This window comes from Lithobates pipiens, unplaced genomic scaffold (assembly GCF_037356315.1).
Source record: "Lithobates pipiens isolate NorthernLeopardFrog02 unplaced genomic scaffold, aLitPip1_a1.2 Scaffold_8, whole genome shotgun sequence".
Classification (NCBI taxonomy): Eukaryota; Metazoa; Chordata; class Amphibia; order Anura; family Ranidae; genus Lithobates; species Lithobates pipiens.
In genome coordinates this window covers 411,790,034-411,814,029 of record NW_027507903.1, presented here as the reverse complement: position 1 = coordinate 411,814,029, position 23,996 = coordinate 411,790,034, and the positions used below count along the sequence as shown (strand labels likewise).

General features: G+C 41.8%; 1 protein-coding gene across 1 annotated transcript in view; it reads left to right on the top strand.

Annotated features, from left to right (window-relative positions):
* Window positions 1–226: 226 nt before the first annotated feature.
* HARS1 (histidyl-tRNA synthetase 1) overlaps window positions 227–23,996 on the top strand; it is a gene marked incomplete in the record, with an annotated part of 58,612 nt that continues 34,842 nt past the window's right edge. Inside the window, 5 exon segments of the mRNA XM_077474145.1 lie at window positions 227–376; window positions 8,165–8,254; window positions 10,784–10,903; window positions 17,931–18,026; window positions 21,538–21,663. Coding sequence (XP_077330271.1) covers window positions 266–376; window positions 8,165–8,254; window positions 10,784–10,903; window positions 17,931–18,026; window positions 21,538–21,663 — 543 coding nt within the window.

Genomic DNA, 23,996 nt, shown 5'->3' with positions numbered 1-23,996 from the left:
AAAAAAATATAATAATAAAATAAATAATAAAAGGGTGCCAATAATATCCAGAAGCAATTCCTCAGGACTGGGACCAGTATTTAGGAACCAATGTCAGTTATCTATCTGTGGCTGCATGGCATCACCTACCAGCTTGCAATTTCAAGTAGTGGCCACCAGAGGGAGTGTGAGCCCTCTACTGTAAGCTCCCGGATATGGTTCAGCCCTCCCTATACCGTCAGCGCTTTCCCTACAGTGTGAACATGCTGCGCATGCGCGCTCGTCCATGCCGGCTTCTCTTGTCACCATGGCGGATAGAGCGGAGATGGAGCAGGCTGTAGCGCTGCAGGGAGAGAAAGTGAGGAAGCTGAAGCAGGAGAAGGCCAGCTCGGAGGAGGTAGGAGACGGGCTGAGGTTTAGCAGACAAGCCGTAGTTTACGCCGGGGTGTGAAGTGGGTGTACAACACGGGGAGAGCTGAGTTTGGAACCGCAGGAAGAAGTACGACTCTCCGGGGTCTGATGGGCCTTGCCCGGATAGTGGAGTACAGGGGGAAGAAGTGGTATTTATATAAAGCTGATACGTGTTATATATATATATATATATATATATATATATATATATATATATCTCTCTATCTCCACCCCCCCTTGAATCATAAATACCCCCCGATCATACATCTCCCCCCGTTTATAAATCCCCACCCCCCATCATACATCCCCCTGACCTGACCATACTACCCCCGCCCCGGTCATCAGCATTGGGGAGTCCAGCTGTCTTCCATGTATAGGTGTTATGGGTTCCATTCTATGGAAGAATAGATCTACAGCTGGTCATACACTATACAATCAGACTACAATCTCCTTTAGTTGTACCAAATCTATGTAAAATGAAGACAAACCTAAAATATATTCAATAAGTATCAAATCTGACAGGCCCCTGTACTACAGAGCTAAAGGAGATTGTACAATCAGATTGTATAGTGTGTGTTCAGGCTACAGAAGCAGCTGTTTCCTGGTGTGTGCACTGCTGTGATCACCTATATAACATTTCTGTTGTCACCAAGAGATTCCATTGTTTACTTTCCACTGTCACGATGATCTGATGTGCAGCATAGGTGTTGGTCCGTGTTGTCAGACTTCCTTCCCCCTCCCCCGATCACAAAAAAATGTCATGAATAATGATCTGGGGTGCACAAAACTGCTGGCGGTACCCCATTGGGAGTTGAGGGACACAGGCAGTTCTCTGTATGGTGTAGTAGTACTTCAGTCTAGGGATGAGCTCAGTGGTGTTGAGATACAAGTCTAAACCTACCTAAGTCTGACAATTGTGATTGGCCATGTATACTGACAGCTTCCTGGAGGGAACAAAAGATTATAGCGGCACACATACAAAAATGACATTTAAATCCTGCAAGGCTATTTAAAGCACCTGAACATATTAAAGCGGAGTTCCACCCATTTAAAAGTCAGCAGCTGCAAAAAGTGTAGCTGCTGACTTTTAATAAACACTCACCTGTCCCACGGTCCACGGAACCCCACTCCTCTCCATGGTGCTGGCATTGTAACTGTGGGTGCCCGGCTTCACAGCTGACTGCGCGTTGTGAATGGCCGGGCGATCTTCTGGGACCTGTGACTTGTCCCAGAAGATTGCAGGAAGGGAGGGGGGAGAGGTGAACTTCATTGCCAAAATGAAAATGACATGCCACCACCAGTACTTCTTAAGGCAGAGGTTCCATTTTTGGGTGGAATTTCGCTTTAAGCAAAAATATGGGTATTTGGTCAGACCATATGGCCATGCAGTGCTTAAGCCCACTACTGGGTCCTACACTATTCATAGAATGAATGATCCTGCTTCTCAACCATGGGATAAATGGACTCCTATAACTCGGACAATGATTAGACATACTGGTGGGATAGGATGGGGTGCTCCATACCAAGGGGTCAGGTCAGGACCCATATAACAGACAAATACTTGGGGGCACACCCTAACAATGCGTTACATTAAAGATGGTGCTGCCATACAAACAGAACAAAACATTATAGCTCACACATACAAAAATCCTGGCGGGATCGCTCAGGTGGGTACGGACTAGGATCTGAACATGCCTGAGCTCATACCTACATCAGACTAGCCAGTGTTACAATTATATTAAGTCCTCATTCACATTGAATGCGACTTTGAAATTGCGCAACTTCATCTGAAATCAGAAGATTTCAAAGCTGCATGTCTGTGTGACTTCAGGTGCGGCTTGGAAGGCATCAGTGCGGCTTCATACACAGATATCTATCCAAGTTTTACCTGAAATCCGCAAAAGTAGTGCAGGAACTACTTTTTCAAATTGATGCGGCACCGCAGAGTCGGCATCGTACCGATTTGAACAGTTCCATTGCCAACAATAGGGACCTGTCAAATTGCATGACAAGTCACTCTGATGTGAATGGGGGCTAAAAGCTTTTTTTTTTTTTTTTTAAATAACTAACATGTTATACTTGCCTGCTCTGTGCAATTGTTTGGCATAGACAGCTCCAATCCTCTTCTTCTTGGGTCCCCCACCAGCACTCCTGGCCCCTCCTTCCTGCTGAGTGCCCCCATAGCAAGCAACTTGATTGGCTCAAGATTGTTCCTGAGCCACTGCTCTGCATGACCATTCACACACAGAGCGTGTCTCTGCCCCGCCCCCACTCTCTCCCCTCATAGGCTCACTGGCTGTGATTGACAGTAGCAGGAACCAATGGTTCCGGGTGCTGTCTCTGCCAATCAGGAAGAAGAGACCCGGGGGAGTCGCTGCTCTTGTGCACGTCACTGAATTGAGTTCAGGCTCAGGTAAGTATTGGGGGGGGGGGTGTGAACACTGAGGGTTTCTTACCTTCATGCATAGAATACATGAAGTTAGAAAACCTTGCTTTTACAATCACTTTAAAGTGTCACTAAAGGCAATTTTTGTTTTAATTTTTAATTTTTTTTTTAAGATTTGGATAGAGTGGACAGGGAATTGAACACAGTCAATTTTTTCTGTCTGTGCCATCAGTAAGGAGATTCACCCTCTCTGTTTATCATTGAATGTGAAACCAAAAGAAAATTCCTATGGGGAGTGGTACACTATTCTGCTGACCCGGGTGACTCACTGGAATTTCCTCTCGCTTCTTTGTTTGCTATGTGGGAAAAGAGGTGAAGGGAAATATTCACCATAGGACACAGATGACAAAAATAAATCCGACACCCTCTCTTACCCGGTCATTGGTCTTTATTGGCTCTCTCTTCATATTTAGGGTGACTGGTCTTGTCAATGCCTCCCCCGCCCCCCCTTTACAAGATGGAGGAAACATAGGTGTTACATATGCAACATCATTCTCCTTTCTGATCCGACTCGGCAACAGTTTAGGGTCCCCTGCTGAGATGGAACAGAGGGAGCCAATTTTAAAAGGGCCTTATGGGCAAAACTATATATATATATATATATATATATATATATATATATATATATATATATATATATATATATATATATATATATATATATAATGTGTGTACAAATAAATGTTAGTGTTAAAGTGGAACTCCGCCCAAAAGGGTAAGTTCTGCTTTAAGGCCAAACTCTTTCAGGAAGGGTACCCCATTTTGACAGATACCTGGTTACCACTTCCTCCCCGAACGCCTAGGCAAATGGAGCAGAAGTATTCCTCCCCCCACCCTCCCTGCAGTCTTCTGGGACAAGTCACAGGTCCCACATGACTAGGGGACCATTCACAATGCGCAGTGCTGCCTTTAAATTTTTACTCAGGAGACTGGAGCTCCTCTTTAACAAAGCATGGGTTCTCTTTCTTTATTCAGGCATTAGATTAGCAGTAATGGCAGACTTGTATGTCCTTCATTCTTAGATTAGGGCATTTTTGGTCCCATAGGCTTTTGATTGGCTAAAATAAAAATGCTTAAGCCAAACCTGCATATGCCCGCAGTGCTTTTTGCAGGTTTTTTTACTGTAATTTTGCAGCAATTTGTGTGTTTTCTTTTCTTTTTCTTTTTTTTCTTGCTTTTTTATTTTTTTATTTTTTCCTTTTTCTTTTTTTAGGCAAATTTATTGTTGGGTAGATTTAAAAGTGCAAAAGGTGTGGAACAATCGCTGTAAATTCTCACTACATGCTTTTCTGCAGCTTCTCCATTGAAGTCTATTTAACCAAAAAAAAGCAGCGTTTCGCATTTAAAAAAGTCCCTGGCCCTTTCCAAGGATGCAGGGGCACAAAAATGCATTGATGTGAAGTTGTTCTGTAGTGCCCCATGTTAAAAATATTGTTTTGTGTTTCTGCAAAAAGCATGAAAACATGCATTAGTGTGAATGAAACCTAATGCACTGTGTGACTTCTGCCTTAGTGTGTGATTTATCATAGAGGGATTTTGTGGTGTAATACTGGCTGTAGGTTTCATCATCTCACTGGACATAGTCTATTATTGTTCAGAGCTTTGCTGTGATGCTCCCTCCATGGAGAGGTAGTAATTACCGTAGCTATTCAGGACAGGTTTATGGAAGTGTAAGAGGAACTGTATACTTCTCTATCACTTGTGCTGGGTGTGTTCAACTGTAAACTTGTGAAAGCTTCAGTTATACGGAGATAGGAGTGAGTTAAACGTCAGACTAATGCAGGATTGAGGGGTAATCGGGATGGTAGGTCAGGTCGTTCTTGACAATTGCATATTGAGCTGTGCAAACATATAAGATCAGTGGCAAATGTAAAAAGGAACTCCGGGCAAACCGCTTCACACAGGTAAAATATACATGATCACGTTGTTCTTGCAAGCATTTGTATAGCACTGACCATTTAAGCATTGCTTTACATAGAGTGCAATCACATCAGTCCCTGTCCTCAAGGATCCCTATGTTGCATGCTTACATATACTAGGGACAATTTATACAGGAGCCAGTTAACCTACCAGCCTGTCTGGAGTGTGGGAGGAAACCCATGCAAGCACAGGGAGAAAGTGCAAACTCCATGCCAATGGTGTTCTAAATGGTATTCAAACCAAGGAAGCCAGTGTTGCATTAGTATTAACTGCTTAACCACTGTGCAGTCATATATTCTTATTGGTTTACTTGTCAAAGAATTTGTAATTCTAGTCAGCCACTCTTGTTGTGCTGTATACTTCTGCCACACTGCACAACCAGGTAAGGGACCCACCTATTTGATTCGGCAATGTAGCTTCTGTTCACCATCCGCTTTAGAGGAGAAGTCCAGCCTGAGCTTTTTAGGCTGGGCTTCTCCTTTGGATCACAGAAGTGCAGTATGTTTTGACCCGTTTTTCAGCAGAGATCGGTCTGAAGTCCGCTGACACCACTGCCATCAGTCGAGGCAGCTCGTCATCTTCCTAGCTCTGAGAAAGTGGGTGCACTCCTGAAACATGTTAGCTGTACCCTGTGTTCTGTGCATGTTTATGACCTTTTGTCAGTTGCATTTTGTGAGTACCCACTTTTATATAAAAATTTCTTATTACATTATCTTTGGCAATGCACTAGGTGTGCCCACCTTCCATTTCTGTTTTTCTTGTATTCCCGACTTCCCAAGTCTGGATCCACCAGCTTCTTTGATGGCAGTCTCAGCGGCTCCCCGCCTCTCCTACAGCCCAGCACTCCAATGAGTGTGGAGAATCGGAGAGGAGAGACGCTGACTGATCGGCAGCAGCTCTCCTCTCGAGGATGTGTGAAAACCGAGCTATCGGCGATGTTCGGTGGCTGGGTTCTCGGTGCAGAGACGCTGGGGGACAGCTGCAGCATCGGTCTGATGCTGCGTCTACATAGGTAAGTATGAATCAAAAATAAAAACCATTCTTCTCTTTTAATATCTGCATTGTAGTTTGAAAATAAAATTATGCATGTTTTACACACATACTTGCACAATATATTTCAGATGGTACAGTAAATCGTTTTTTGTCTGTGGGTACCTGCACTCAAGAGCCACTGTAAAGTGATTAAAGAGCATGCCCCTCTCTTTATATCCGGCATAACAGAATCACAAGCTCTTTAGAATAGTATTGGTGTGGCAATCAGTATGACATGATGTGCCATAACATTATGTGATAACTAGTTGTGTGTGTGCATCATGTGTTCTAAACAAATAGTACATTTGTTTAAAAATGGTGGACTGGTATTTTCCCAGTGCTGGTATTCCTTTAAATCTCTGTGTACCGAGCCAAAATGAGTGGCTCAGTACCTTGGTTGCTGTTTACATTGTTGATCACTCCCCTTTTTACAACAGAGGAAGGAGAGGAATCCTAGTTATGAATAGGAAATGAATGTATTTGCTTCAGCTGTTAAATTCATTCATTTTAAAAATGTTTTTTTTTTTTTTTAACCCTATCAAATCAGAAGGTACCAGATGGTTTATTTGCTTCTGATAGAGGTATCCCGAAAACCCCTATGTTTTTGCTAATTTAGAACTAGAACACAGTACAAACATTGGGTTTCATCTCTAGACATTCTTATTTAACTCAACCAAACAGGTTCTTGCTGGAGTGGGGTGGTTTTCCACTCCCACAGTTACCCAAGAGAAACAGAAAATGAAACCTCTTATAATAAAAACGAATGAAAGTGAAAAAAGAAAATGAACTTTTTTTTCTTCTTACTAATCCCTAAAGACTTTGCTTCTAAATGTAAGCAGACTTTGAGACACTGGATCTGATTATTATCTTCCATCTGACTGACCCCCCGCTAGTGGCCGAAAAAGGGTTAAATCCGCCACAGTGTCGTTTTGCCGCAGTATAGTAGTGCTTCCCCATTCATTTCAGTGGGGACCGCTCCAAAGAAACCGCTGGCAGGACTTTTTCTGATGCCCTGCCAGCGCACCGCTCCAGTGTGAAAGCCCTCGGGCTTTCACACTGGAGTGAATGGAGCCGCTTTTTTCAGGTGCCATGCAGGTGCTATTTCTAGCGCTGTAGCACCTGAAAAACACCTCCAGTGGGAAAGGGGTCTAAGGGTCCCTTTCTCCATCTCCTTATCTAACTTTTATTTCTCTTTTTAACATTTTACTACTGCCTGTCCTGGAATGTACAGCCCAACACAAAATCTCTCACCCTTCTCATCCTTCACTTGTGACCACTAAACCGATGCCTTATGCCGCGTACACACAATTGGAATTATGGTCGGAAAAAGGTCTGATGGTTTTCCCGATGGAATTCCGCTCAAGCTGTCTTGCCTACACACGGTCACTCACAGTGGTGTAGTGGTTAGCACTCTCACCTAGCAGTAAGAAGGGTCACTGGTTTGAATCCCAACCACGTCACTACCTGCCTGGAGTTTGCATGTTCTCCCTGTGCTTGCGTGGGTTTCCTCCGGGTACTCCGGTTTCCTCCCACACTCCAAAGACATGCAGGTAGGCTAATTGGCTTCTGTTCCAAAATTGGCCCTAGTATATGAATGGGGACCTTGGAATGTGGGCTCCTTGAGGGTAGGGACGATGTGAATGTGCAATGTACAGGGATAGGGACAATTGTAGACACTCACTCAGGTTGAACTGGATGGACTGGTGTCTTTATTCAACCTTACAAACTATGAAACTCCAAATTCCAATCGTTTATATCGCGGTGACGCACAACACGTACGATGGGACTAGAAACAGGAAGTTCAGTAGCCAATAGCTTCCGTCTCGTAGTTGAATCTGAGCATGCGTGAGTTTTTGCGTGTCGGAATTGCATACACATGATGGGAATTTTCGATAGAAAGTTTTTCCATCTGGAAAATCGAGAACATGCTCTAAAATTTTTGCCGGCGGGAATTCGGCCAGCTAAATTCCAATGGAGCATACACACGGTCGCGTTTTCCGTTGAAAAGCTATCATTGGCCTTTTGCTGGCCGAAATTCCGATCGTGTGTACGCGACATTAGGTTTAGGTATTATTGAAAAGAGAATTTTGGAAAAAGTGGTTATTGATGCCATTAGAAAACTCCCCATCTCAAAAAATGGTATAAAATTTGTTCCAATACAGTGTTGCATGACTGAGTGATTGTCATCCAAACAATCAAGACACTAAAAACTGGCCTGGTAATGAAATGGTTCAAATGTTTATATAACCTAAATGTAAATATTTAATGTAAGTAAATTAGAATGCACATATACATGTCTATTTTTTGTTGAAGTAGTAGTATTTGTTTTTATTATTGTTTTTGCCTTCATGATCTTTAATTTCCTTCATTTTTTAGATAGCAGAAGAAGTGGCAAAATTGCTTGAACTCAAGGCACGGTTGGGAGCAGATGATGGCAAACACAAGTTTGTTCTTAAGACTCCAAAGGTAAAGGATAAGGGTTATTAAAAAAAAAAATGTAATCTTCTTTAGCTGCAACATCATCATAAGGTGGGAAAAATGCCCTTGCACAGGGGTCCCTCCACACTGCAAAGGGTTTCGATCTTTAATCTATGCTTGCTTAGCTGATTTGGAGGGCAGTAGAGACCTCAGGGGTCTAAAATATTTGATGTCTCTATAAAGAGTAAGGGTCCTTTCACACAGGATGGATCTGTGATGATTCGCCCCGTGAACATCCGCTTGCTCAGCAAGGATCGCTCCGTTTATCCCTGCTGAGCTGGCAGATGACAGGGCGGTCCCTGCACACTGTGCAGGGACTGCCCTGTCAGTTCTGCGCTCTCCCCTATGGGGGGATCGGATGAACTGCAGACGGATAGAAAAAAATTGTGTGTCAGCGGATGTTCATTCGCTGATACCCGCTATCCCATAGGGATGCATGTATGTCCGTATTTCATCCGAAAACAGATGGATGAAATACGGACATACTGTCTGCACATGTGAAAGGGGCCTAAGAAGGTACCTGTCACTAGCCCAAAGCTATCCCAAGGGGGCTTGAGATAGCAATAACGTTAAATGCAAAAAATAGTGTAAAAATATACAGTCAAATAATTATAAACTTTTTTTTAAAATCATCCCGTCCCTCTACGTATAAATGCAAAGGCATGTGTAAGTCTAGTATCACTGTAAACAATGATTGCACCACACATGTGAGGTATCACTATGAACATCAGTGAGTGAGAGCAATAATTCTAAGGCCAAAATGCATGTAAAGATTTTTTAAGTACTATCTATGGACAATTTTAGGTGCTGTAGTTTGTCGGCATGCACAATTTAACCACTTACGCCCCGGACCAATTTGCAGCCAAAGGACCAAGCCCCTTTTTGCGATTCGGCACTGCGCCGCTTTAACTGACAATTGCGCAGTCCTGCGATGTGGCTCCCAAACAAAATTGGCTTCCTTTTTTTCCCACAAATATAGCTTTCTTCTGGTGGTATTTGATCACCTCTGCGGTTTTTATTTTTTGCGCTATAAACAAAAATAGAGCGACAATTTTGAAAAAAACGCATTATTTTTTACTTTTTGCTATAATAAATGTCCACAAAAAATATATAAAAAAATTATATTTTTTTCCTCAGTTTAGGCCGATACGTATTCTTCTATTCTTTTGGTAAAAAAAATTGCAATTAGCGATTATTGATTGGTTTGCGCAAAAGTTATAGCGTTTACAAAATAGGGGATAGTTTTATAGCATTTTTATTAATATAATTTTTTTTTTTTTTTTTTTTTTTTACTAGTAATGGCGGCGTTCAGCGATTTTTGTTTATTGTGGCTGCGACATTATGACGGACACATTGGAAGTTTTTGACACATTTTTGGGACCGTTGTCATTTATACAGCAATCAGTGCTATTTAAATGCACTGATTCCTGTGTAAATGACACTGGCAGTGAAGGAGTTAACCACTAGGGGGCGAGGAGGGGTTATGTGTGAATTTATGTGTTTTTCTTTTATTATTGTAGGGGGCGTGGCCTGGCATGTGACATCACTGATCGTCTTTCCCTATAACCGGGAACAGACGAATGGTGACAGGCTCAGTAGGAAGCACGGGGAGAGGTTTGTTTACACAGACCTCTGCTCGTTCTTCAGCTCTGTGACCTGATCGTGGGACACCAGCGGCGATCGGGTCCGCTGGTGCCACGGTCACGGAGCTCAGGACCAGGTCAGGAGCGCAGCGCCACCAGCGCGCTCCCGACCCACGGCTGGGCACTTAAAGAGCCACGTACAGGTACATGAATGTGCCCAGCCATGCCATTCTGCCGACGTATATGTGCAGGAGGCCGTCCTTAAGCAGTTAAAATCTTGCCATTTTTGTTAGCTACTTGTTATCTATTTACTTGATGCAACATCCTCTTTTATATTTTACCCAAAAATGGGTATATACACTATATTGTCAAAATTATTGTGACGCCTGCCTTTACACGCACATGAACTTTATTGGCATCACAGTCTTAGTCCATAGGGTTTAATATTGAGTTGGCCCACCCTTTTGCAGCTATAACCACTTAAATTCTTCTGGAAAGGCCATCCACAAGATTTAGGAGTGTGTCTATGAGAATGTTTGATCATTTTTCCAGAAGCACATTTGTGAGGTTAGGCACTGATGTTGAACAAGAAAACCTGGCTTGCAGTCTTTGCTCAAATTCATCCCAAAGGTGTTCTATCGGGTTGAGGTCAGGACTCTGTGTAGGCCAGTTAATTTCCCCCACCCCCAAACTCGCTCATCCATGTCTTTATGGATCTTGCTTTGTGCACTGAATGTGGACCCTGAATCTTCTATATATATATATATATATATATATATATATATATATATATATATATATATATATATATATATATATATATATATATATATATATATATATATATATTATAATTTTATTTTATTTTTGTTTGGTTGCTTTACCTATGCTGCTTGCTTTTGTAACTGTTTATGCTGTCCATTCTGTCCAACAGGGAACAAGAGATTATAACCCCAGACAGATGGCCATCCGAGAGAAGGTTTTTGATACCATTATCAACTGTTTCAAACGCCATGGTGCTGAGACTATCGACACTCCAGTGTTTGAGCTGAAGGTGAGTGGTTAACCTTAAAGGGATTGTAAAGTAAAAAATAAAAATAACAAACCTGTTATACCCGCTGTGCAGCTCGTTTTCAACAGAGTGGCCCCGAACCTGCTCTTCTGGGGTCCCTCGGCGGCTGTCTCTGCTTCTTCCCGCAGGTACTTCTCACGTTCATGTGAGCTCCCTTGCATGGTGAGAAGCACCTGCAGGTGCGCTCCCATGATACAGCCGGCGGCCATAGCTACTCGCTGCATCACACGGCCCCGGCACACCGTGTCATTGGATGTGATTGACAGCAGCGCGAGCCAATGGCTGCTCTGCTTTCAATCCATCCACTCCAGCCAATCAGCGGCCAGGCTGAGTGGCGAAGAGGACGGCGGGGGCGAGCGCGGGACTTTCGAGGGGTCAGGTAAGTAAAACGGGAGGACTACTGGGGGTGCCAGCAGTGTGAGATGTTTTTTCACGTTAAATCTAAACCTAAAATCAGGGGGAAATTGGGGGTGCGTGTTATACACCGATCCCCCGCTGTTTCTATCCCCTTCTGCCGCTCTCGGCGGCTTCCGGGTATTTTCGGCTATCTCCGGCCATTCTTGACCGTTCTCGGTGGCTTTCAGAAAGCCGAAAGCTGCCTAGGACGGCCGAGTGTGGCCGAAAATAGCCGAGAATGGCCGATTATGGATGTAAATACCCAAAGGCCGCCGAGAACTACTGAGCGCCGCCGAGATACACAGGACAAACCGCTCTGTATCTCGGCGGCACGAGTTTTAAATGGCAAACACACTAACAAGGCTGCAAATGATTGACAAGGCTGCAAATGACTGGCAAGGCTGCAATAGAAGGCTGCAAATGTTTCTTCGGTGGCGGCGTGTCACGGAGACACCGCTCGCCACCGAAGGGGGTGAACAGCCATTCGTTATGGCTGTTTACCACGTTATCGGCCGTGATGAAGTCACGGCCGATCACAGATGGTCACACCCCGAACGCGCACGGCGCATTCGCACGATCGCGAGCGCGCTGCGCGTGCACGTCGGTGGCGGCGTGTTCCCCGAGAACACTGCTCGTCACCGACGCTGGTAAACAGCCATTGGCCGGCTGTTTACCCACGTGATCGGCTGTGATCCTTTCATAGCTGATCACTAAAATGTAAACAAACCGCGGTAACGGGATGTTACCGGGTTCTCCTCCTCACACACCGATCGTGTGTGAGGAGGAGATTACCGCATACAGTGTACACCAATCATACTGATTGCCCCCCCCCCAATAAAGAGGACCTGTCACCACCCCTCATAGTACCTGTCAATCACAGTCCTTCAGAGTACCTGTCCCGGCCCATCAGGGTACCTGTCCCGGCCCATCGGAGTACCTGTCCCGGCCCATCGGAGTACCTGTCCCGGCCCATCGGAGTACCTGTCCCGGCCCATCGGAGTACCTGTCCCGGCCCATCGGAGTACCTGTCCCGGCCCATCGGAGTACCTGTCCCGGCCCATCGGAGTACCTGTCCCGGCCCATCGGAGTACCTGAGTACCTGTCCCGGCCCATCGGAGTACCCGAGTACCTGTCCCAGGCCATCGGAGTACCCGAGTACCTATTTGCAGCCCATGTCTCATAGAATATACGTTGGGGTGTTTGCTTTCCAAAATGGGGTCATTTTGTGGGTAATTTCACTGTCCTGGTGCTACAGGACCTTCAAAAATGTGATGGGTAGGAATGAAATGAGATGTGTTATTTATGCTCCTAGAACGCCTGAACGTACTACTTCAATGTTCGGCCTCTCTATGTGGCCAGGCTGTGTAAAAGTCCTACACATGTGGTATCGCCATACTCGGGAGGAGTATCAGAATGTATTTTGGGGTGTAATTTTTGCTATATACATGCTATGTGTTAGAAATATCTTATAAATTGACAATTTTGTGTAAAAAAAAAAAATGCGTTTTAATTTTTTTCCACATATTCCAAAAACTTCTGGAAAAAAATTAACCATTCAAAAGACTCATTATGCCTCACAGATTATACATTGGGGTGTTTGCTTTTCAAAATGGGGTCATTTTATGGGAAATTCCATTGTCCTGGTACTCCAGGGCCTTCAAAAGTGTAATAGGTGGTTGAGAAATGAGATGCGTCATTTTTAGAGGTCGACCGATATGGGTTTTTCTCTGGCCGATGCCGATATTTAGAAATCATGGCGGCCGATAGCCGATATACGATGCCGATTTTTTTTTTGGGCCGATATGTTAGGCCGATTTTATTTTATTTATTTATTTTTAATCCCCCTTGATCTAATACACCTTTCCCACTGGGGCGTTTTAAGGCGCTTTTGGGCTAAAAATAGCGCCTGTAAAGTGCCTGTAAAATGGCTCCCCTGCAGTCTGTGTGAAAGACAGAGTGCTTTCACATGGAGGCGATGCGCTGGCAGGATCTTAAAAAAAAGTCCTCCAAGCAGCACGTTTGGAGTGGTGTATACCGCTCCTCCACCACTCCTGCCCACTGATATGAATGGGCACCACTGCCGAAGCGCATGCAATGCGATTTGGCAGCAGTGCTTCATGGGCGCATTTAACCTCTTCCTTGGCCGCTAGCTGGGTTATATGTGCCCCACTAGCAGCCAAATAGCACCGCTAAAATGATGGTAAAGAGCCGCTAAAACTTGCGTTTTACCATCAACGCCTGCCCGCTCCAGTGTGAAAGCGGCCTTCATACGTGATACAGAAAATTTCTTACACTTAAACATTTATTAAACAAAACAAACCTCCAATCAGTTTACTTGTATGTATGATTTAGATTAAAAAAAATATTATATATATATATATATATATATATATATATATATATTAAATAAAAACAGGAAGTCAAAACTTTTGGACAAAAAAAAAAAAAATGGGCTAACTACTGTTTTTATTTTATTTTTATTTTTTAAATGGTGTATTTTTTTCCCAAAAAAATGCATTTGAAAGACCTCTGTGCAAATGCCGTGTGACATAAAATATTGCAACAACCGCTATTTTTATTCCCTAGGATCTCTGCTAAAAAAATATATATAATTTTTGGGGGGTCTAAGTGATTTTCTGGCAGAAAATACAGGATTTTTACTTGTAAGCAACAAGTGTCAGAAAAGATTTAGTCTTTAAATGGTTAAACTGAGAACTTCTACACACAGAGATGACTTCATTCATTCAAGTGTAAACATTGTATCATTCTGTTCTTTTCTTGGCAGCCTGCCCAGAGTGGAGGAAAGGGTTGCTATGACGACTCAGTCAACTTAGACTGACTTCTATACAGAAGTCATTTCAAAGTCGCTGTAGTTCTAAATCGGCTTTTTATCAGCACAAATCGGCCGATGCCGATTATTTAAAAAACGGCAAATATCGGCCGATATATCGGCCGGCCGATATATCGGTCGACCTCTAGTCATTTTTGCTCGTAGAACGTCTGAAGGTACTACATCAATGTTGGTGCTCTGTATGTGGCCAGGCTGTGTAAAAGTCTCACACGTGTGGTATCGCCGTACTCGGAAAGAGTAGCAGAATGTATTTTGGGGTGTAATTTGTTGTATGCATATGCTGTGTGTGAGAAATAACCTGATAATATAACAATTTAGTAAAAAAAATAAAAAAAATCTTCATTTTGCAAAGAATTGTGGGAAAAAATGACAACTTAAAAAAACTCACCATGCTACTTACTAAATACCTTGGGATGTCTACTTTGTAAAAAGGGGTCATTTGGGGGGTATTTGTACTTTCCTGACTTGTTAGTGTCTCAAGAAATGAGATACACCTGATGTACTGAAGGCCTGATCAGAAGTGATCAATTTTCAGTGATTGGCACCATAGTTTGCAGACTTTATAACTTTCACAAAGACCAAATAATATATACTAATGTGGGTTATTTTTACCAAAGATATGTAGCAGTATAAATTTTGGCCAAAATTTATGAAGAAAAATTACTAATTAGCAAAAATTTATGACAGAAACGAAGAAAAAGGCATTTTTTTCACAAAATTTACGTTTTATTTTATTTATAGCACAAAAAATAAAAAACCCACTAGTGATTAAATACCACTAAAAGAAAGCTCTATTTGTGTGGAAAAAAGGACGCAAGTTTCATATGGATACAGTGTTGGATGACTGAGTAATTGTCATTCAAACTGTGAGAGCGCTGAAAGCTGAAAATTGGTCTGGTCAGGAAGGGGGTGTAAGTGCACTGTACTGAGGTGGTTAATGTACACACAGCACCCCATATTGACAGAAAAACACAGAATTGTTCAAATTTTTACAGATTTATTAAAAAAGAAAAACTAAAATATCACATTGTTCTAAGTATTCAGACCCTTTGCTCAGTATTTAGTAGAAGCACCCATTTGATCTAATACAGCCAAGAGTCTTTTTGGTAAAGATGCAACAAGTTTTTCACACCTGGATTTGTGGTTCCTCTGCCATTCCTCCTTGCAGATCCTCTCCAGTTCTGTCAGGTTGGATGGTAAACGTTGGTGGACAGACATTTTTAGTTCTCTCCAGAGATGCTCAATTGGTTTAAGTCGGGGCTCTGGCTGGGCCATTCAAGAACATTCACAGAGTTGTTGTGAATCCACTCCTTCATTATTTTAGCTGTGTGCTTAGGGTCATTATCTTGTTGGAAGGTAAACCTTCGGCCCAGTCTGAGGTCCTGGGAACTCTGGAGAAGGTTTTCGTCTAGGATATCCCTGTACTTGGCCGCATTCATCTTTCACTCAATTGCAACCAGTCATCATGTCCCTGCAGCTGAAAAACACCCCCACAGCATGATGCTGCCACCACCATGCATCACTGTTGGGACTGTATTGGACAGGTGATGAGCAGTGCCTGGTTTTCTCCACACATACCGCTTAGAATTAAGGCCAAAAAGTTCTATCTTGGTCTCATCAGATCAGAGAATCTTATTTCTCGAAATCTTGGAATCCTTGAGGTGTTTATTTTTTATTTTTAGCAAACTCCATGTGGGCTTTCATGCGTCTTGCACTGAGGAGAGGCTTCCCTCGGGCCACTCTGCCATAAAGCCCCAACTGGTGGAGGGCTGCAGTGATGGTTGACTTTCTACAACTATCTCCCGACTGCATCTCTGGAGCTAAGCCCCAGTGATCTTTGGGTTCTTCTTTACCTCTCTCACCAAGACTCTTCTCCCCCGATAGCTCAGTTTGGCCGGATGGCCAATTCTAGGAAGGGTTCTGGTTGTCCCAAACTTCTTCCATTTAAGGATTATGGAGGCCACTGTGCTCTTAGGAACCTTAAGTGCAGCAGAATTTTTGTAACCTTGGCCAGATCTGTGCCTTGCCACAATTCTGTCTCTGAGCTCTTCAGGCAGTTCCTTTGACCTCATGATTCTCATTTGCTCTGACATGCACTGTGAGCTGTAAGGTCTTATATAGACAGGTGTGTGGCTTTCCTAATCAAGTCCAATCAGTATGATCAAACACAGCTGGACTCAAATGAAGGTGTAGAACCATTTCAAGGATGATTAGAAGAAATAGACAGAACCTGAGTTAAATATGAGTGTCACAGCAAAGGGTCTGCATACTTAGGACCATGTGATTATTTCAGTTTTTCTTTTTTAATAAATCTGCAAAAATGTGAACAATTCTGTGTTTTTCTGTCAATATGGGGTGCTGTGTGTACATTAATGAGGAAAAAAAATGAACTTAAATAATTTCAGCAAAAGGCTGCAATATAACAAAGAGTGAAACATTTAAGGGGGTCTGAATACTTTCCGTTCTCAAATACATTTAAGGAACCTTCTTTATACTGCTCATAATTGACTAGTTGGACTGAGTATGTGGTAAAGTAAAGGTCTATGAAGTACCTTTCAGTGACTCGACTGTTGCCTAATGAACAACAATCTTAAGGTGTATTTTTAAGTAAAGTGTAACTTCACCCAAAATGGAAAGTTCTGCTTGTCAAACAGACTTCATGTTCTGCTTTAGACCCAAAACTTTTTTATTTTTTGCCAGATATATAATGTATTCATTATTTATTAACATTATATCTTGACTGCAGTTCATTTTTAAAGGGCCACTCTACTTTTTAGCTGGTCAGCATACAGCAGTAAAAGGAGACCCCAAGGACTTTTCACAGTGTGCAATCTGTTGGGCCTGAGCATTGTTCACAGTGTGCAGTCTGGTGGACCCAAGGATTGTCTACAATGTTCAGTCAGCTGGGCTGGAAGATTGTGTACAGTATTCATTCTGCTGGGATGGAGGATTATCCACGATGTTCAGTCTGCTGGGTCCAAGGATCATCCAAAATGTGTGGCCTGCTGGGTAACAGATATGTCCACAATGTTCAGTCTTCTGGGCCCAGGATTGTCCACAGTGTGTATTTTGCTGGGCTTCAGATTTTTCACTGTCTGCTTGGCCAGAAATGTCATCTTTGATTTTAAAACTGAAGTAAAATGACACAAAAAATCCCAACTGGTGGCAAAAATTGCCTAACATGGCAAAAATGTAAACGTTTACATTCATTGGTATCCTGACAATTTTAAATGCTAATGTTCCAGGGAAGTTATAGTAGCTCATTTATCATTGTAGCAGGCTGCAGCTGAAATCTTTTGTGTTTTAGTAAAGATTTCTTAGTTTAACTAATCTTCAAATAAAAGTGCGTTGTTAGAGGTAAAGTGCATCAACCTGAATTTCAGCTTTGTTTTTCCTTATGACACGAATAAGCTGTCTCAGACCGTATCATGCTATATTTGCACACGATGTAAAACAAATTATCAGTAAATCATCATTGACAATTAGAGACTTGCCCTTCTGCTGAAATACATTTTAACAAATAATCCTAGGTGTTGCAGATGCATTCAGAAATGGAAAGTGCTTGCAGCCTCATATATCTATACTTGTTTCAGCACTTATATGGAATACGCTTATGCAGAGCAGTGTGATTCCACTAATAGTAAGAAGCTGATTTTTCAGGTTTCCTTTTAAAGTACCAAGGATTGGTGAGCTTACCGAGACTTATTCATCTGTGTTTGTTAATGCTGCGTTTGTATTTTATTATATTATTTTACATTGCAGGAAACTCTAACTGGAAAATATGGAGAAGATTCCAAACTCATTTATGACCTGAAGGATCAGGGTGGTGAATTGCTCTCCCTTCGTTACGATCTCACTGTATCCTTCATCTGGGCAAAAGTCCTAATGAGAACACTTATTGGTGACTAGAGGTCATGGGGAAATACACAATGTCCTATTGTGGACTTGGTCCTTATGTGGCTTTGTTTCTACATATTACTTTTATAACAGGTTCACTTAATATCTTTACTCCCTGCTTCTGCAAATAATTACCTATCCTCTGCTTCACTTGACACCTGTAAGCTCCATGGTTATCACGTCGGAGATTACACAGGTCTAAGGACTGTAGCCCCACCCTCATGTGACAGTGCTCAGGCATGGTGATTGGCTGGTCAGGTACCCAAGGTTGCATTTTGAGAGTAAAGGGTTTGCCCTCTTCACAATAACTAGAAGTACCAGATTTCTCTCTTCATTCTAACCCTTTACCACTCTATCAAAAATGTTTTGTCTGGAGTAGGGTTTTAATCCAGGAGATAAAGATACAGGAGTGATTAGAAGAATTGCCTGTCTTACATTTGGTGCTTTTGGCTGGCCATAGTTGGATCGAATCTTGGCCGGTTCAGCAGGGACCGGCTGAGATTCAATCCATCTAAGAGCAGGCTGCTTTTATTGATGTTGATCCATCGATCGACTTCAGTACAGCCAGCCTGCTGGACTTTTTGCATAGGATTACTGCTGACAGCTATAGCTACTGATCATTGTGTTCTGCTGGCATGAAAGGCTCCCCACCAGCAGACCACAATAGCACTGTGGGAGAAATTTCCTCATGAACAGTGACTGTGTTGATGAGGGAATCAAGCAATTTTCATTCTTGCAACCACAGGTTTAAAATTACATCACCTGTGGCTTGCCTTAGGGTGCATTCACACTTGCAAATGCACCCTGGCTGTGATTATATGTGAGAGTCCCAGCAGGGGTTCCTGAAATTAGCTGCAAATGGCAGACCCAGACTGCGTGTGTCCAGGGGCCCATCATTCTCATGTAATCGCAGCATGAGCAGTTTAAATGTGATTGGGTGTGAATAGCTGCAAAAGCTGACAACCTCCCTTTGCTTTCAATGGGACTGCCACTTGCTACTTGCCACTAATTGCAGGAACCCTCACTGGGGTTTTCACACATAATCACAGCCAGGATACATTCTCAATGCTACACCCTAATTCTTATGCCCTGTACACACGCTCGAACTTTCCAACGGAAAATGTGCGATCGGATCGTGTTGTCGGAAAATCCGATCATGTGTGGGCTCCATCTGATTTTTTTTCTGTCGGAATTTCCAGCGCACAAAGTTTGAGAGCTGGATCTAAAATTTTCCAATAACAAAATCCAATTGTTTAAATTCTGATCGTGTGTAGACAATTCCTATGGACAAAGTGCCACGCATGCTCAGAATAAATTTTGAGACGAACGCTATTGGCATCTTTATAGTCCCGTCGTACGTGGTTTTCACGTCACCTCGTTCTGAACGATCGGCTTTTCCGACAACTTTGTGCGACTGTGTGTATGCAAGACAAGTTTGAGGCAAAATCCGTCTGAAAAAATCCGATGGATTTTGTTGTCGGAATGTCCAACCGTGTGTACAGGGCATTACAATGCTCAGACCTAAATGCTTTTGACAAAGCATAAACAAAAATTGCATTGCATTTGCTTGCTAATACAAAAGACAATACTTAGAAATTTCATGGCCGCCAAACATTATAAAACCGAAAGCTCATTCTTTTTGAATGAGTATGTTTGCATCAGATAAGGCATGTGGACATCAGGGAGGTTACTGTAAGCTTATCGCACATTCCTTTATACATTCTGATGTCTGCTTCCCTCTGTTGGAGCAATAAGGAAAGTGCTTTTATCAGACATGTGCAGCCCTGTGATTCTCAGCTGGAGAAACAGATTATAAGAATTTAGAATCGGGTCAACTTTTTTTTTCCACTGAGTACAGTAATTTTTAACAACTCAAATAACTTTTTTTCACTTGTCATTCCTATCATTATTTTAACTTATTCATTTTAAAAAGCAGCCGTTGATATAAGATGAGTTGGAAAGTGCCCATTGCTAAACAGTCATTCCAGTGATACATTTGCACACTTGCATAGCCCAATTGTGCATGGTAATAGAAACGTGCTAAAAAATATGATAAATATTTGGTCTGACATTGCTTTCCTTTACTTTTAAAAGTGACATTTGACTGGTCATCATAGTGAGCCAGTGGTTTCTGTGCTTTCCTAATCAGTCTTTTTTAGGAGGCATCAGTAGTGTCTGTCAGCCTTCATTTTTTATCTCAGCAAGTCCTCTTTAAAGTATATAACGCCAACAATTTTGTTCTTGTTTTTGATAAAGAGTAGTTAAGACCCCCAAAGGGCTTCTTTTTTTTTTATCTATGCCCCTGCTCAGGAGCGTTCCCATCGCTTCCTAGCCTAGAGTCCCAACTGAAAATAAGAGGGGATATCCTCTCCAAGACCATGTCACCAGACCAGGTTAACCCACTGGAAGATTTCTCCTCGCTTTCTGTTCATATGCCAACTCATTTGGAATTTTCCAGTTTACTAGAAATAATGGTCACTGGAACCAACAGTGAGGATGATTCCCACCAGCATGGATTCAGACAGCAATAAAAATGAGGCAGAGATTTTAACATTCCCAGATTTTGTCCAAAACCAAGTTAAAGGGGCTTGCTTTCTCAAAAATCCCCATTAGCTTTAACATCATAGCCAGTGTATTAGAGAACAAAGTGACAAAATATCTAGGGGGTTATTGTTCAGTCCAAACTGTGCTCCTTCTTACATTGAGCGTCCGTCCACCAGTTTGTTGCCAATAGGGACGCTGAATAAGCCCTAAGGGAGGAGTATTGCACAATGATCTCCATGACACGCATGACACCTGGAAGGTGGAAAGCAGTAGCTAGTATTTGAGGTTTCTCATTAAATGTTTAAAAAATGTTGGGCGTGGACCAGTGTTTCTTTTTCTACATGGTGGTTGGCCACAACATGTTTTTCACATCTTCTCCCAGAATCATTGGTGAGATAATTAGTGTTAAGCTAACCATATTTATGAAATCAGCCAGATATGATGGGAATCTTACTTTATGGACTCAAACATTAACTCTCCCACACACCTGACTAATGCAAGTCATACATGGAGCAAATTTTCCTGATTCTCCCATCAACACAGACAGTGTTGACAAGGGTATCCCTTTCGTCACACAATTGTATTCTCGGGGTGGGGGTAGCCATCCCTGCTAGGAGAAGACTGTTGTTATTGCTAGCAGCTATACCAGCCGCTAAAGATAATCGCATGTAAAATCTGGCAGGCTGGTTGTACCAGTGTTAATTGACCTATGGTGGGTATATGACAGTGGCTTCCTTACCTGCTTCCAGGTGCTTGGATATTGCCCTTAAACCTGAAGGGGTGGAAGACTAAAGCATTGGTGGCCACCAAATGGAGGAGTTATGAAAGGTGTAGATTAGCAGCACCTCTGCCATTAGAATTAAAAGAAGGGAAATGTTATATTTTGTATAAACAAAATAACACACGTGTTCCTTAACAGTGCTGGTAGGTTCCATTTGCCCGTTACTTGGCAATGAATAAGATCACAAATATTAAGCGTTATCATATAGCCAAAGTGTACAGAAGGGACAACCCAGCTATGACCAGAGGCCGCTATCGTGAGTTCTATCAGTGTGTAAGTATGAAAAGCACTTATGTTTGTAATGTTACACTGACACTTGGGACCTAAAATTGAAAGAATAATTTCTCCTCTGTCTTATAGGTGTGTTTTTTTTTTTTTTTTTTTAATCTCTCTCTCGTTCGCTCTCTCTCTCGTGTGTGTGTGTGTGTGTGTGTGTGTGTGTGTGTATGTATGTATGTGTATATATATATATATATATATATATATATATATATATATGTATATGTGTGTGTATATATATATATATATATATATATATATTATAATATAATATAATTTTTAAATTTTTTTTGCTTGCCAGTGTGGGGTCTATTTTTATACAGCAGTATAGAAAATACTGAAAAGCAGAAACCATTATCAGTCAATGAAATCAGCTTTTAGTTTTTCCATGTACAGCATTGAGCTACTACGCTAAATGTATTGGGGGTATATAAATCTTTTGCCTCTGTTACTGGTACAATAACACTGCCTGTTGTCCATCTGCTCATTCTCAGTGAGATACAATTTAACAAATATAATTTATTGGGGTTGGTTAGGTCAATGTGGGATTGCAGAAGCATTAGGGCTCTTTTTGTTTTTGATATACTTTAAAATCTATAGTATTGTGATCTATTTATTCAGAAAATTTGTAAAAAAAAAAAAAAAAAAAAAAACTATAAGCAATAAAGAGAATGCACTAAAGCACAGTTTGTTAATGGGCTTTTGAGCAGTCGGGTTTCCTAGCATGCAGCAGGATTGGTGGCATTATTCATGCCTCCTAAAAGTGTTGGAGGCTTGTTTCCATGTTGTTTTTCTTAATGCACTGAATTTTTATTTTTATTTTTATTTTTATTTTTTATTATTATACTGGTGGTTCAAGACTGTTATTTAGGTGGAACATCCTTTTAAAGGGAAAGTCAAAATTAAACGATTGGTTCTCTCAATTTTGTCTGGTACTTCAGGGCCTCATACAACAACAGTTCAGAGTCAGAGCAGTGGCTATAGAAGAACTGCACACTGAAAACCAAAATGTCCTTCATCATTTGTTGATCTTATTATATGTACTGGTAATGAATAAGCTATAAAAAATTAATTGTTTTTAACTATGTTGGACTTGTTTTTATATTTCTAATATGTGCTGAGTGCGAGCATAGTATATCATAAAAATTGACAAATAATAAACAGCGCCCGCTCCACCTAAAAATTTATACTAGATCCCAATGTGATACTCCGCATCTGTGACTTTTATCTTATCTATATCGTTTGGATATCTATATACTATTGGAAGTGACAAATAAATGATACAATAGTAAATGTAAACATATAAAGTGCATATATGGAGGACTGTATGAAGCAAAGTCCAATGAGAATAATCAGATGATACAATTCATTAAAAATATATAGTGGCAATTTAAACTGCATATAGTGATGGCTGTGCAAAAGTATTTTCCTTTTATAAAACAGTGCTGTAGTGCTCCATTTTCCATCTGTTTTGATGCATCCACCTCATGGGAGCTGTAAAGATCCGCATTCACCAGATATGTTGGACTCCCCTGCATAGATACATAGTAGGTGAGGTTGAAAAAAGACACAAGTCCATCGAGTCCAACCTATGTGTGTTATTATATATCAGTATTGCATTGTATATCCCTGCATGTTGCGGTCGTTCAGGTGCTAATCTAATAGTTTCTTGAAACTATCAATGCTCCCCGCTGAGACAACCAACTCTGGAAATGGATTCCACATCCTTGCCACTCTTACAGTAAAGAACCCTCTACTTTAAGGTTAAACGTCTTTTCTTCGAATTTTAATGAGTGGCCACGAGTCTTGTTAAACTCCCTTCTGCAAAAAAGTTTTATCCCTATTGTGGGGTCACCAGTATGGTATTTGTATATTGAAATTGTATACCCACTCTAGCGTCACTCCTCTAGAGAGAATAAGTTCAGTGCTCAAAACCTTTCCTCATAACTAATATCCTCCAGACCCTTTATTAGCTTTGTTGCCCTTCTCTGTACTCGCTCCATTTCCAGTACATCCTTCCGGAGGATTGGTGCCCAGAACTGAACAGCATAGTCTTAACTGCAGCCGTACCAGAGTCTTTCTAGAGCGAGAGAATTATCGTTTTATCTCTCGAATTAATCCCCTTTAATGCATGCCAATATTCTGTTTGCTTTATTAGCAGCAGCTTGGCATTGCATGCCATTGCTGAACCTATTACTCACCCTATGGTCCATACCAATGAACCTTATTTTGTACAGTAAACGTTTATAGGGAACTGTCAAATGCTTTTGCAAAATCCAGATACACCACATCTCCGGGCCTTCCTTTATCTAGCTGGCAACTCACCT